General features: G+C 37.5%; 1 protein-coding gene across 1 annotated transcript in view; it reads left to right on the forward strand.

The window, feature by feature from the left end:
• ADGRV1 (adhesion G protein-coupled receptor V1) overlaps nucleotides 1–14,031 on the forward strand; it is a 697,985-nt gene that overhangs the window by 253,034 nt on the left and 430,920 nt on the right. Inside the window, exons 65-69 of the mRNA XM_066381830.1 lie at nucleotides 1,408–1,556; nucleotides 2,903–3,101; nucleotides 4,217–4,436; nucleotides 6,533–6,772; nucleotides 13,077–13,226. Coding sequence (XP_066237927.1) covers nucleotides 1,408–1,556; nucleotides 2,903–3,101; nucleotides 4,217–4,436; nucleotides 6,533–6,772; nucleotides 13,077–13,226 — 958 coding nt within the window. The remainder of the gene's footprint in view (nucleotides 1–1,407; nucleotides 1,557–2,902; nucleotides 3,102–4,216; nucleotides 4,437–6,532; nucleotides 6,773–13,076; nucleotides 13,227–14,031) is intronic.

Here is a 14,031-nt window from a genome sequence, read left to right on the forward strand (position 1 = left end):
AGAGACAGGCTGGAAGAAATAGAAATGAGAAGCATCAGTTCTTACTTGCAGCATCTTGTTCACTGATTGCTTTCTCATATGTGCCTTGACCCGGGGGGGGGGGGGGCTGCAGCAGAGTGAGTGACCCCTTGCTCAAGCCAATGACCTTGGCTCAAGCCAGTGACTTTGGGCTTCAAGCCAGCAACCTTTGGGCTCAAGCCAGCAATGATGGCATCATGTCTATGATCCCACGCTCAAGCCAGCGACCCCATGCTCAAGCTGGTGAGCCCGTGCTCAAGCCAGTGACCTCAGGGTTTTGAACCTGGGTCATCAGCATCCTAGTTCAATGCTCTATCCACTGTGCCACTGCCTGTTTAAGCTGTACTACCCTTTAAATAAAACAATTTCTACTTAAGTTTAATTTGGGGGAAATAAGATTTTCCTTCCTGATAAATTTCAAGTCTCCTTTTGATCTGTAAGGGAAGGTATTACAAACCCGTTTTCCTAGTTGCTGGACAATGTCCTGCTTATCTACGATCTTAGTCTGCTGATGACAGTAGCTCTTACCATTTCATATGTTAATTCCCTTGTTTCTAGTTTTGCCTTATATATAATCTTATTAACCAGCTTTCAACCTTTTGAAATTAGGTGTAATAAAAATACCAGGTAAATAGAGTTTGCAAATTGCAGGAAGGACAAAAATGGTTTTAGTGCCCTGTTGTTTGGCTTTGGGTATTTGAAGTGATATAAAGCTCTGAACCTCAGAATTTTTTTTTTAAATGAGAGTTATATTACCATACATAAAAAAGAAAACTCCCTTTGCATAAGTGCCATTAGACAAGTAAAGTACCATGTGTATTAAAGAGCAGAGGCATTGATTGTAATCATTTTATTAAGATTGTAATCTTTTTATTTATTAAGATATTAGAATACTTTCTTAAATGTTGAAGGGTTAGCTTGAAGTTTCTTCAGTGGTATATTTAGTGGCATAACATTATTTCTTTGACATAACTCTCGCAACCTCACACTGTAAATGTCTGGGCCTTCTGGTTTCCCCGAGTGCACTACAGTTTAATCTACATTCCCACTTGGGTCCATCGCTGTAGGATGTATTCTGCAGTGCATTCCTACACCCAGAATTTCATTCTACAACAGCTTCTCCTCAGTTTCCTTATAGTTTTATTATCTCCCCATTGCCTAAGTTTAATAACTTTATATTAGTTTTGGTTTCATGCAGGAAGTGATCATTGTGAGCAGCACAGTAATGTTTCAAATAGCCTTTCAGGAAAAAAAAGAATATTTTTGTAATGAGAATTTTAAAAAGTATTAAAATGCTTAAGCGGACTAAGTTATGGGAGCTAAGAGGACCATTCAGCTCATGCTGGAAATTATGTATGCATTTTATTTTATTTTTTATGACTTTGCAAGAGGGTATGACTTTACCATCCAAGAAAATGGACTTCAAGTAGATCAGCCTCCTGAAATAGGAAACATCTCCATTGTCCGAATCGTAATAATGAAAAATGATAATGCAGAGGGCATTATTGAATTTGACCCAAAGTATACTGCTTTTGAAGGTAGGTTTAGTAACCTTATTTATAAATTAGCCACCACTCTTTGAATTACAGAGTATTTGAGCTAGACAGTTTGAATTCTGACATGTAACTTTTCTGTTTGAGGTACGTGTGTGTTCATGTATATGAAAACTGCTCACAAAAATTAGGGATCAGGGCACGTGCAGACACTCCCGTACATTCAGCCTTTTGTACAGTGCATTTTCACCAATGGAATAAGAGTTGGTTTTACATCCCATTTGCATAACTGAACTTTTTTTGACTTATTGTTTGTTTTTCTGATGTTCTTGTTTAATAAAAAAAACACAAATGCTTCTTTTGTTATCACTTTATATTCATTTTGAAATATTCCCTAATTTTTGTGAGCAGTATATATACACACGTACAGATGCATCTTATTATGTATCTGTATATGCTCTTATTATTTATAAATTTATTTTAAAAATATATTTTGTGTTACCTTTGGGCAATCTTGAACCTTAATTATGGGCGCCAAAAACCTGAGTGGTTAAGAATAAGGCAATTTAGAAAAAATATGTTTTAACTTTAGGATTATTGAAATATTCGTATTTCAAACATTTTTGTAAGTGTATTTTTAACTTATGCAATTCTTAATTTTCTTTGTGATTGGAAATCAGTGAATATCATACTTTCTAATAAAGCATCATTTGTATGTGGCACATAGAGGAAAGAGGAAGAATGCATATGCTGATGATTACATAGGTGATTTAAATTCTCACTTGCACTGTTCACTCTAACTTTGAACTTGTGACAAACTGCATATTCCTCATTAAAAATTATGTAATTTTAACCAATCATATTTTTAAAATTTGTTGAGTTATGGGAAGGCAGAGAGATAGACTCCTATATGCACCCCAAATGGAATCTACCCTGCAAGCCCAGTAGGGGGTGATGTTCTGCCCATCTGGGGCATTGCTCCATTGCTCAGCAACCAAGCTCTTCTTAGCACTTGAGGCAGAGGCCATGGATCCATCCTCAGCATCTCAGACCAACTCGCTTCAATTGATCCATGGTTGCAGGAGGGGAAGTGAGAGAGAGAGGGGGAGAGAGAGAAGCAAGGGGGGTGGTGAAGAAGCAGATGGGCAGTTCTCCTGTGTCCCCTTACTGGGAGTCAAACCTGGGACATCCACACGCCAGGCTGATGCTCTACCACTGAGCCAACCTGCCAGAGCCCACCAATCATTTTATAAAAGTGATAAATGAACTATGGACAAATCGAGTGCTTGCATTGTACCATTATATTTCATTGTCATGCTTAATTTGACTGAATGCTATAAAAGTTAGTTGCTTTGTCTGGCATACCAGTTAATTGCAAATGCCTGTTACAGTGGAGGAGGATGTCGGGACCATCAGGATCCCAGTGGTGAGGCTGCAAGGCACATACGGCCGTGTGATGGCCGCTTTCGTCTCTCAGAGTTCCTCGGCGGTTCCTGGTGGCGATTACGTACTGCATGGGGATTCAGTCACATTCCAGCACGGGCAGAACCTAAGTTTTATAAACGTCTCCATCATCGATGACGATGAAAGGTAAACTGTTTAGCGATATCAGAAAGGCAGCAGCCCCCAGCAGCAGGGTTATATTCCAAGACCCTCTGTGGATGCCTGGAACTGCAGATGGTATGGAACCCTATGTATATTACTTTTTTTCCTATACATACCTATGATAAAGTTTAATTTATAAATTTGTCAACAACAATAACTAATGATAAAATAGTACAATTATAACAATATACTGTAAAAATATCTTCATTGTACACTACTTTCCTCTTACAATGATGAGAGATGCGATGCCTATGTGACGAGGCACTGAGACGAAGTGTTTTTGGAGAGAGCACAGGCGCTGTGACACAGTGTGTAGCTACTGTAAGAGGTACTTGAACCACACACTGTGATACTGAGATAGTCAATCTGACAACCCAGGTAACTACTAAGTGACTAATGGTGGGTAGCGTGTACATACACTGGACAAAAGGTTGATTCGTGGTCCTGGTTGGGATGGAGCAGTCAGTGGGAAATTTTTCCCTGCTGCTTAGAACAGCATGAAATTCAAAACTTATGAATTGCTTATTTCCAGAATTTTTCATTTAGTATTTTCAGACCACACGACTGGAGATAACTGAAACCGCATAGAGCAAAACTACAGATAACGGGGGACTATCGTTATATGGATATACATAAAACATGAATATTGTGTTCTAATCCTTACTGTTTTGCACTGCTACTAAAATTTTAGATTATACATGTGACCACTGAGAGGAAAGAGACAAATGTTTGCGCAGGGGATGCGCTGGGGTAGGGAAAAGGTGCTCAGAGACCATTGTGATTGTGTAAGTTACTTTTTTCAAAAACAGGAATAATAATTTGTATTATTTTAGATTTGAAAAGCCCAGTAAGAATGTAGAAACATTCTTCAATTCACTTCTTCAGTATATTAAGCAATTAAAAAGAGAAGAAAGTATTAACCAGTCCAGGTTGTATAATATTAATCATTTATGCCTTTAGCTGAGCACCTTTTTCCCACTTGGTATGTGACTACTGTGCCTTGAATATGTAGGACCAGTTAGGAAAATGACTAGCTATTTTGATTTTAGAAGCATTTTAATGTATTTAGATTCACAGAATTGCTCCTTCTTCCTATGCAGTGAATATGCGGAGCCTATTGAAATTCTGCTCGTTGGAGCTACTGGTGGAGCGGTCCTTGGGCGCCACCTAGTGAGCAGAATCACGATCGCCAAGAGTGACTCTCCCTTTGGTGTTGTAAGATTTCTCAATGAAAGCAGGATCTCTCTTCCTAATCCCAATGCTACAATGATTTTATCTTTGGTGCTGGAAAGGACTGGAGGACTCTTAGGAGAGATTCAGGTAGAGTTATTCCCATGGCTTTAAAAATAATTTTTGATGGTTTAGTTTGGTGTTGGATTTTCTTATTCACAAATACATTCATTTATTTATTTGTAATCAATAATACTAATTAATTACCTATTAAGTATAACGTAGCTTCCAAGTTCTGCGAAGCAAATAAAAATATAGGAAGCATACAGCCGTCCTCACATACAGCCACACTCAGGGAACTCTTGAGAGCAAGTTAGAAATTAAATGATGGATCCTGGTAGAATGCATAAATTCAGCCAGTGTTGGTTGGGTACTTTCCATGTGTCAGACCTTGTTGCGGACACTGAGAACACACTGGTGAACAAGACAGACCTTGTTTCTGATCACATAAAGCTTTAGAACAATAAACAAATAAATAAAAGGAAGATGATCTGGTAACAAATAGTGCTTTGCAGGCATATTAATTGAGAGACACAATTCCAAGTGATCTGCTGGCTACTCTAGATTGGATGATAAGGATGTAGCATTTAACCTGAAAGCTGGATGATGAGGAACAGGTTTCATGTCACTGTGAGAGGACGAGTGTTTGGGGGGAGGGAAAGCCAGTGCAGATCTACAAGCCTGGCACGCTTGGGGTCTGGAGAGGTCCATGTCGTGGGGGGCCTGGCGGTGCTGGGATCGCAGCACAGGGAGACCAGTGGGCTCAGGAGGTGCTTGATCACAGAGAACCTTCTGAAACAGGTTAAAGGTTTTATGCCACGTGCAAATAGGATTCCCTTAGACAGTTTTAAGTAGGGTATTAATGTCAGTGTCACTGGGTTGTCATTTTAAACAGCTCACTTAGGACAGTTGTGAGGAAAATGGATTTTGAAGAAGCCAGATTAGAAGCAGGATGGGCAGTTAGGAGGTCCTCTATGCCCAGGACGAGGCTGTCAGCTCAGACAAGGGTCAAGATGGAGATGCTAAGAAGTGAATAGGCATTGAGTATATTTTGGGAGAAAAATTCAATGAGCTAGTGGAGGCTGAGGAAAGGAGAAGAATCAAGGAGAATTGCTAGACTGTTACTTTTAGCAACTGATTATATTGTGCTGCTTCCTGAAATGCAGACGTTTCGGGGGGAGGGATCAAGGTTCCGTTTTGGCCATGTTCAGTTGAGATAGCTAGGAGACATGCCGGTGGAGGGGCAGGCAGGCAGGGGACTCGCGTGTGCAGGTTGTGGGGTGCGGTTAGGGCTGCAGACAGAGAAGTTCTTGGCACAAATGCAGACATCTGCAATTATGAGGCCTAAGGAGGAGGGAAAGAGATATGAAGGATACAGACCTGAGCCCCAGGCTCTTGGCATTTAGGGATCTGAGGAAGGAAAGCTAGCAGAGCAGACTGTGAAGGGAAGGGGAGGAAAGGGGGAAGGTCTGCAGAGCAGACTGTGAAGGGAAGGGGAGGAAAGGGGGAAGGTCTGCATCATGTGAGAGACAGGGTGCAATGTTGTAAGAAAAAGGTGATCAACTGTGTACAATGCTGATCAAAGATAAAAGAAGGAAAGTGCCCAGTTTTCTTTCGTGAATTCATGGATATTGAAAATAATACAATTTAAATTTTAGAAACTTTAAAATATAAAAACTTTGTTTCTTATAACAAGTTATGAATTTTTCTGTTCATTCTATACTAGGAATTTATTTATGTATATTTAGAAGAGGTTGCATACCCAGCAGATTTTTACATGGTTTTATTATTCAAGTAGGTTTTGATTGACAGAACCTGTGCACACAGCAAGACAGTGTTATATTCATGTATTTAAACCATTTTTATATTATTCTAATATATATTTTTGAATTCATACTTTTATATTTTTGATAACCTGTGCTAATGAAAAATGACCAGGTAATCAGATTTCTCTTTCCTTATTAGACATTGTTATTTATAAACACTGATACTCTATAGTTATGCAGTTTATATTTGCAAACATCATGGTTTAAAAAACTGAGTTGATAACAATTTGTTGGAAGTACTCTAGAATAATTTTCATATATATGTGCATTTTTTTTCTAACACTACATATTCTTCAAAGTAATTCTTGGTTTAAAACTGATCATCTCTATTTAAAAAAAAAATCAACAAACACCCTGCAGGTGAACTGGGAGATACTAGGACCAAATTCCCAGGAAGCCTTGCCACCACAGAACGGAGACTTTGCCGGCCCAGCGAGCGGCTCTTTCTATTTTGGAGAGGGAGAGGGTGGAGTGAGAGCCATAGTTCTAACAGTATGTCCGCATGAAGAAACTGAAGTGGAAGAGACTTACATTGTTAAACTTGAGCTTGTGAAAGGAGAAGCAGAATTGGACTCTAGAGCTAAAGATGTTACTTTAACAGTAAGTCTGACCTGGTCTTACCCACAACATTTTTAATAGAGCTATCAGAAAATGCGTTTACCTTTGTTGGGACAGGCCTATGATGAGTTAGAAGTTACATAAAACCAAATGAAGTCATAATAATAGCTATGGTTGTTATATTAGTTTCTTACATAGCCTGATTATTGGTATTATTTCTAAGAAGGCTTTAATATAGTGAGAAATACTTATTTTACATTCTAAGAAAATTTGGGGTTGTGGGAATATTTGCCACTTTTAGAGAGGAGGTAGTTGTGATATCATCCCAAACACTGGATAGCTTTGCCATCAAAGTACATAAAAATTAACTAGTTACAAGTCAGATTGTGTGAAGGAAGAATAGTACTTGATTAATTAGTGTTGTTGGATTAGATTTGAATTCAGTGTATTTGATATGAACCACCCAGTCTGTCGGGGCAGAAAGTGCTTGGACCAAGGCTGTTTTCACAATGTAGAGAAATGGATATCTTTTAAGTTTGGAAGATAACTTTTGTTTTGGGTCAGTATCAGTCATATTTCTCCAGAGAAGTAGAAAGAGAAGGAGGAAAAGGTGGGGAAGGGATTGATTGATTGGTTGAAGAAACCAACAAGCTCACCAGCCTCTCTAGGTTTCTTATATTGAAATTTTGGGGGTAAAAAGGTTGACAGTCTTGGCAGAGAACTATTTCACACTATTATTGAGGATAACCTCCTTTACTTAAAGCAGGAGTCCCCAAACTTTTTACACAGGGGGCCAGTTCACTGTCCCTCAGACCATTGGAGGGCCAGGCTATTAAAAAAAACTATGAACAAATCTCTATGCACACTGCACATATCTTATTTTAAAGTAAAAACAAAATGGGAACAAATACAATATTTAAAATAAAGAACAAGTAAATTTTTTTTTAAATAAATTTTTATTAATGGTAATGGGATGACATTAATAAATCAGGGTACATATATTCAAAGAAAACATGTCTAGGTTATTTTGTCATTAAATTATGTTGCATACCCCTCACCCAAAGTCAGATTGTCCTCCGCCACCCTCTATCTAGTTCTCTGTGCCCCTCCCCCTCCCCCTAACTCTCTCCCTCCCTCCCTCTCATTTCCTCCCTCCCCCCACCCCTAGTAACCACCACACTCTTGTCCATGTCTCTTAGTCTCGTTTTTATGTTCCACCAATGTATGGAATTATATAGTTCTTGTTTTTTTCTGATTTACTTATTTCACTCCGTATAATGTTATCAAGTTCCCACCATTTTGCTGTAAATGATCTGATGTCATCATTTCTTATGGCTGAGTAGTATTCCATAGTGTATATGTGCCACATCTTCTTTATCCAGTCTTCTATTGAAGGGCTTTTTGGTTGTTTCCATGTCTTGGCCACTGTGAACAGTGCTGCAATGAACATGGGGCTACATGTGTCTTCACGTATCAATGTTTCTGAGGTTTTGGGGTATATACCCAGTAGAGGGATTGCTGGGTCATAAGGTAGTTCTATTTGCAGTTTTTTGAGGAACCACCATACTTTCCTCCATAATGGTTGTACTACTTTACAGTCCCACCAACAGTGAATGAGGGTTCCTTTTTCTCCACAGCCTCTCCAACATTTGCTATTACCCGTCTTGTTGATAATAGCTAATCTAACAGGGGTGAGGTGGTATCTCATTGTAGTTTTGATTTGCATTTCTCTAATAACTAATGAATCTGAGCATCTTTTCATATATCTGTTGGCCATTTGTATCTCTTCCTGGGAGAAGTGTCTGTTCATGTCCTCTTCCCATTTTTTTTATTGGATTGTTTGTTTGTTGTTGAGTTTTATGAGTTCTTTGTAAATTTTGGATATTAGGCCCTTATCTGAGCTGTTGTTTGAAAATATCATTTCCCATTTAGTTGGCTGTCTGTTTATTTTGATATCAGTTTCTCTTGCTGAGCAAAAACTTTTTATTCTGATGTAGTCCCATTCATTTATCTTTGCCTTCACTTCTCTTGCCATTGGAGTCAAGTTCATAAAATGTTCTTTAAAACCCAGGTCCATGAGTTTAGTACCTATGTCTTCTTCTATGTACTTTATTGTTTCAGGTCTTATATTTAGGTCTTTGATCCATTTTGAATTAATTTTAGTACACGGGGACAGGCTGTAGTCGAGTTTCATTCTTTTGCATGTGGCTTTCCAGTTTTCCCAACACCATTTGTTGAAGAGGCTTTCTTTTCTCCATTGTGTGTTGTTGGCCCCTTTATCAAAGATTATTTGACCATATATATGTGGTTTTATTTCTGGGCTTTCTATTCTGTTCCATTGGTCTGAGTGTCTATTTTTCTGCCAATACCATGCTGTTTTGATTATCGTGGCCCTATAATATAGTTTAAAGCCAGGTATTGTAATGCCCCCAGCTTCATTCTTTTTCCTTAGGATTGTTTTGGCTATTCTGGGTTTTTTTATAGTTCCATATAAATCTGATGATATTTTGTTCCATTTCTTTAAAAAATGTCATAGGAATTTTGATGGGAATTGCATTAAATTTGTATATTGCTTTGGGTAATATGGCCATTTTGATTATATTTATTCTTCCTATCCAAGAACAAGAAATATTTTTCCATCTCATTGTATCTTTTTCGATTTCCCTTAACAATGCTTTGTAATTTTCATTATAAAGGTCCTTTACATTCTTTGTTATGTTTATTCCTAGGTATTTTACTTTTTTTGTTGCAATCGTGAAGGGGATTATTTTTTTGAGTTCGTTTTCTAATATTTCATTGTTGGCATATAGAAAGGCTATGGACTTTTGTATGTTAATTTTGTATCCTGCGACCTTACTGTATTGGTTTATTGTTTCTAATAATCTTTTTGTGGAGTCCTTCGGGTTTTCGATGTATAGGATCATATCATCAGCAAAAAGTGATGCCTTTACTTCTTCTTTTCCGATATGGATGCCTTTTATTTCTTTGTCTTGTCTGATTGCTCTGGCCAGAACTTCTAGCACCACGTTAAATAAGAGTGGAGAGAGTGTACAACCCTGTCTTGTTCCTGATTTAAGGTAGAAAGTCCTCAGTTTTATGCCGTTTAATATGATGTTGGCTGATGGTTTATCATATATGGCCTTTATCATGTTGAGATATTTTCCTTCTACACCCATTTTGTTGAGAGTCTTAAACATAAAGTTGTGTTGTATTTTATCAAAAGCCTTTTCTGCATCTATTGATAAGATCATGTGGTTTCTGTTCTTTGTTTTGTTGATATGGTGTATTACGTTAACCGTTTTGCGTATGTTGAACCATCCTTGAGATTCTGGGATGAATCCCACTTGATCATGATGTATTATTTTTTTAATATGTTGTTGTATTCGGTTTGCCAGTATTTTGTTTAGAATTTTAGCATCTGTATTCATTAGAGATATTGGTCTGTAGTTTTCTTTCTTTGTGCCATCCTTGCCAGGTTTTGGTATGAGGGTTATGTTGGCCTCATAAAATGTGTTTGGAAGTATTGCTTCTTCTTCAATTTTTTGGAAGACTTTGAGTAGAATAGGAACCAAGTCTTCTTTGAATGTTTGATAGAATTCACTAGTATAACCGTCTGGGCCTGGACTTTTATTTTTGGGGAGGTTTTTAATAGTTTTTTCTATTTCCTCCCTGCTGATTGGTCTGTTTAGGCTTTCTGCTTCTTCATGACTCAGTCTAGGAAGGTTGTATTGTTCTAGGAATTTATCCATTTCTTCTAGATTGTTGTATTTGGTGGCATATAATTTTTCATAGTATTCTACAATAATTCTTTGTATATCTATGATGTCTGTGGTGATCTCTCCTCTTTCATTTTGGATTTTATTTATTTGAGTCCTGTGTCTTTTTTCCTTGGTGAGTCTTGCCAAGGGTTTGTCAATTTTGTTGATCTTTTCAAAAAACCAGCTCCTTGTTTTATTGATTTTTTCTATAGTTTTTCTGTTCTCTATTTCATTTATTTCTGCTCTGATTTTTATTATCTTCTTTCTTCGGCTGGTTTTGGGTTATCTTTGTTCTTCTTTTTCTAGTTCCTTAAGGTGTGAGGTTAAGTGATTTACTTTGGCTCTCTCTTGTTTGTTCATATAGGCCTGAAGTGATATGAACTTTCCTCTTATTACTGCTTTTGCTGCATCCCAGAGATTCTGATATGTCGTATTTTCATTTTCATTTGTCTGTATATATCTTTTGATCTCTGCGCTTATTTCTTCTTTGACCCATTCATTTTTTTAGAAGTATGTTGTTTACTTTCCACATTTTTGTGGGTTTTTCCCCCTCTTTTTTGCAGTTGAATTCTAGTTTTAAGGCTTTATGATCAGAAAATATGCTTGGTACAATTTCAGTTTTTCTAAATTTCCTGATATAATTGTCTTTGTGGCCCAACATATGGTCAATTCTTGAGAATGTTCCATGTACACTAGAGAAAAATGTATACTCTGTCGCTTTGGGATGAATTGTCCTGTAGATGTCTATCATATCCAGGTGTTCTAGTATTTCGTTTAAGGCCACTATATCTTTATTGATTCTCTGTTTGGATGACCGATCTAGAGCCGTCAGCGGTGTATTGAGGTCTCCAAGTATGATTGTATTTTTGTTAGTTTTTGTTTTAAGGTCAATAAGTAGCTGTCTTATATATTTTGGTGCTCCTTGGTTTGGTGCATATATATTAAGGATTGTTATGTCTTCTTGATTCAACTTCCCCTTAATCATTATGAAATGACCATTTTTGTCTCTGAGTACTTTTTCTGTCTTGTAGTCAGCATTATTAGATATGTGTATTGCTACACCTGCTTTTTTTTGGGTGTTGTTTGCTTGGAGTATTGTTTTCCAGCCTTTCACTTTGAATTTGTTTTTATCCTTGTTGCTTAGATGTGTTTCTTGTAGGCAGCATATAGTTGGATTTTCTTTTTTAATCCATTCTGCTACTCTGTGTCTTTTTATTGGTGAGTTTAATCCATTTACATTTAGTGTAGTTATTGACACTTGTGGGTTTCCTACTGCCATTTTATAAATTGCTTTCTGTTAGTTTTGTATCTTGTTTGATTCTTCTCTTTTGTTTTTCTATCATTTGTTTTTGTTTGTTTGTGTTCCATACTTCTTTCCTCTGTTGCTACCTTTTTTAAGTCAAGTGTTTTTGTGGTCGTTTTTTCAAGGGTGGTTACCATTAAGTAATGAAAAGGGTACCTACCATATTCATTGTAGTACCCTATCTTATGAGTATTTCTGCACTTCATCGTCCTTTGCTACTGTTAATCTCCATCCTCTCCCCCCTTTTTTTCCTTTGTTGTCACAGTTTAAGTTTGGTTTTATTATGTTCTTGGTGGAGCTGTTACTTGTGGTGTTGTTTTCTTTAAGAACAAGTAAATTTAAATCAACAAACTGACCAGTATTTCAATGGGAACTATGGGCCTGCTTTGGGCTAATGAGATGGTCAATGTGCTCCTCTCACTGACCACCAATGAAAGAGGTGCCCCTTCCGGAAGTGCGGCGGGGGCCGGATAAATGGCCTCAGGGGGCCACATGCAGCCCGCGGGCCGTAGTTTGGGGACCCCTGACTTAAAGTCAACTGATTGTAAATATTTATCACATCTACAAAATACTTTCACAGCAACATCTAGACTAGTGTTTGACCAAAGAATTAGGCACCATGATCTAAAAATTGACACATAAAACTAAGCATCCTGGGGCCTTTCCCTCTCTTCACATTGTATTATAACCAATAGAAAGAACCTAGCAGGAAGTAACTGGTGAACTCCAACAAACTTAAGGGAAACGAACCTAGATTGAGGCATCAAAGTTCTATCCTTTTGAAATTCCGCAAACTATAGTTTCTGGATACGTATTCCCGTTGTCCCTGGGTAATAAGAACTTACTTGTTTTAGGTAATAGTCAGTGTAATAAAGAAGATTTTTTTGGGGGGGGGGGAGGAGAGGAAAGGAGAAAGGGAGAGAGAGAAAGAATCAACTGGTTGCTCCACTTAAATTGTGTGCCCATTGATTGCTTTTTATACATTCCTTGACCAGGGAGTGACCAGGTGAGCTGGCGACCCTGGCATTGAGCTGTGTCCAGTGACCTTGGGTTTTGAACTGGTGACCTCAGGTTTCAAACCGACAACCTCCGTGCTCAGGGCGGAGGTCTGTCTGTCCATTGCACTACAAGCGGTCAGGCATAAAGAAGGTTTTTAAAAATCACCTAGGTAGATAAAGTATTATTTCTATGTTTCTTCCATTTTCTTCTGCTATCTGTGTTGGATACTTTATTTTCATCCATGGTTGTATGTGTTATTCACTCTGCTCTCTGTTTCTATTTTTAGATACAGAAGTTTGGTGATCCCAATGGGGTGGTTCAGTTTGCTCCTGAATCTTTACCGGTGAAGACCTATATCGAGCCGTCAGCTCTGAAAGGGCCCTTGATCATTACTTTCTTTGTCAGAAGAGTCAAGGGCAGTTTAGGAGAGATTAAGGTATCATTTTTCACTTGATTATTAAGTAGAATAACAGTTTGCTTCACAAATATGGATGAGAGGGACAGAGAAATTGTGTTGTTCTGGCTAAAGGTTTTCATAAACTGAAGTGATGTGAGTTTCCAGAGAAGCTGAAGTTCCTTAGGGCTCTCCAGCCAGCATCAACCTCTAGCAAGTTCTCTCCATTCTGTTACAATTTGATTCAACACATCTTCCTCACACTAATCAGGAAGAGTATGACTAAGCTATTTTGTATCTTCTTGTCTGCTGTAACATGAAGATTTTTCTGCTTAAATCTCTGAATGATTTTTGTAAATTGCTTATTGTATTCTCCAGGGCTTTATTTCTCAATATAATTTTTTCATTTAGTAAGTGATTTTTAAGAAGTTGCATTTGTGTGTGTATTGATATAAAACATTTGAATATGCCCTTGTAAATCACCAAGATACTCATCTAACAGATATAGGTTGTTTAGAAAACATATTTTATGAAATTTCTCAATGGAGTTACCTCTTTTCCCATAACTGGTATTTTTTCACTTGAGGCTTTATGGTTTGGAGACCAAAAATTCTTGGAAAATAACTCTTAATTCTAAGGAATCTAATAGATATCTCCTTGTAGTTAAAAACAAAAACTAATACTGATGTGAAGCATTAGCTTATTTGCTCACTTTTTACCTTTGAATATTGTCTCTGGTTCATTACTGACTGTATTTGTGTTTACTAGCATTTTAGAGTTAACTTGCTCCTCTTTATCTCTTCAGTTGTTACTGTTTTAGGAGTAGGTAAAATGAAATTTTGTCATC

Source organism: Saccopteryx leptura, chromosome 4, assembly GCF_036850995.1.
Source record: "Saccopteryx leptura isolate mSacLep1 chromosome 4, mSacLep1_pri_phased_curated, whole genome shotgun sequence".
Classification (NCBI taxonomy): Eukaryota; Metazoa; Chordata; class Mammalia; order Chiroptera; family Emballonuridae; genus Saccopteryx; species Saccopteryx leptura.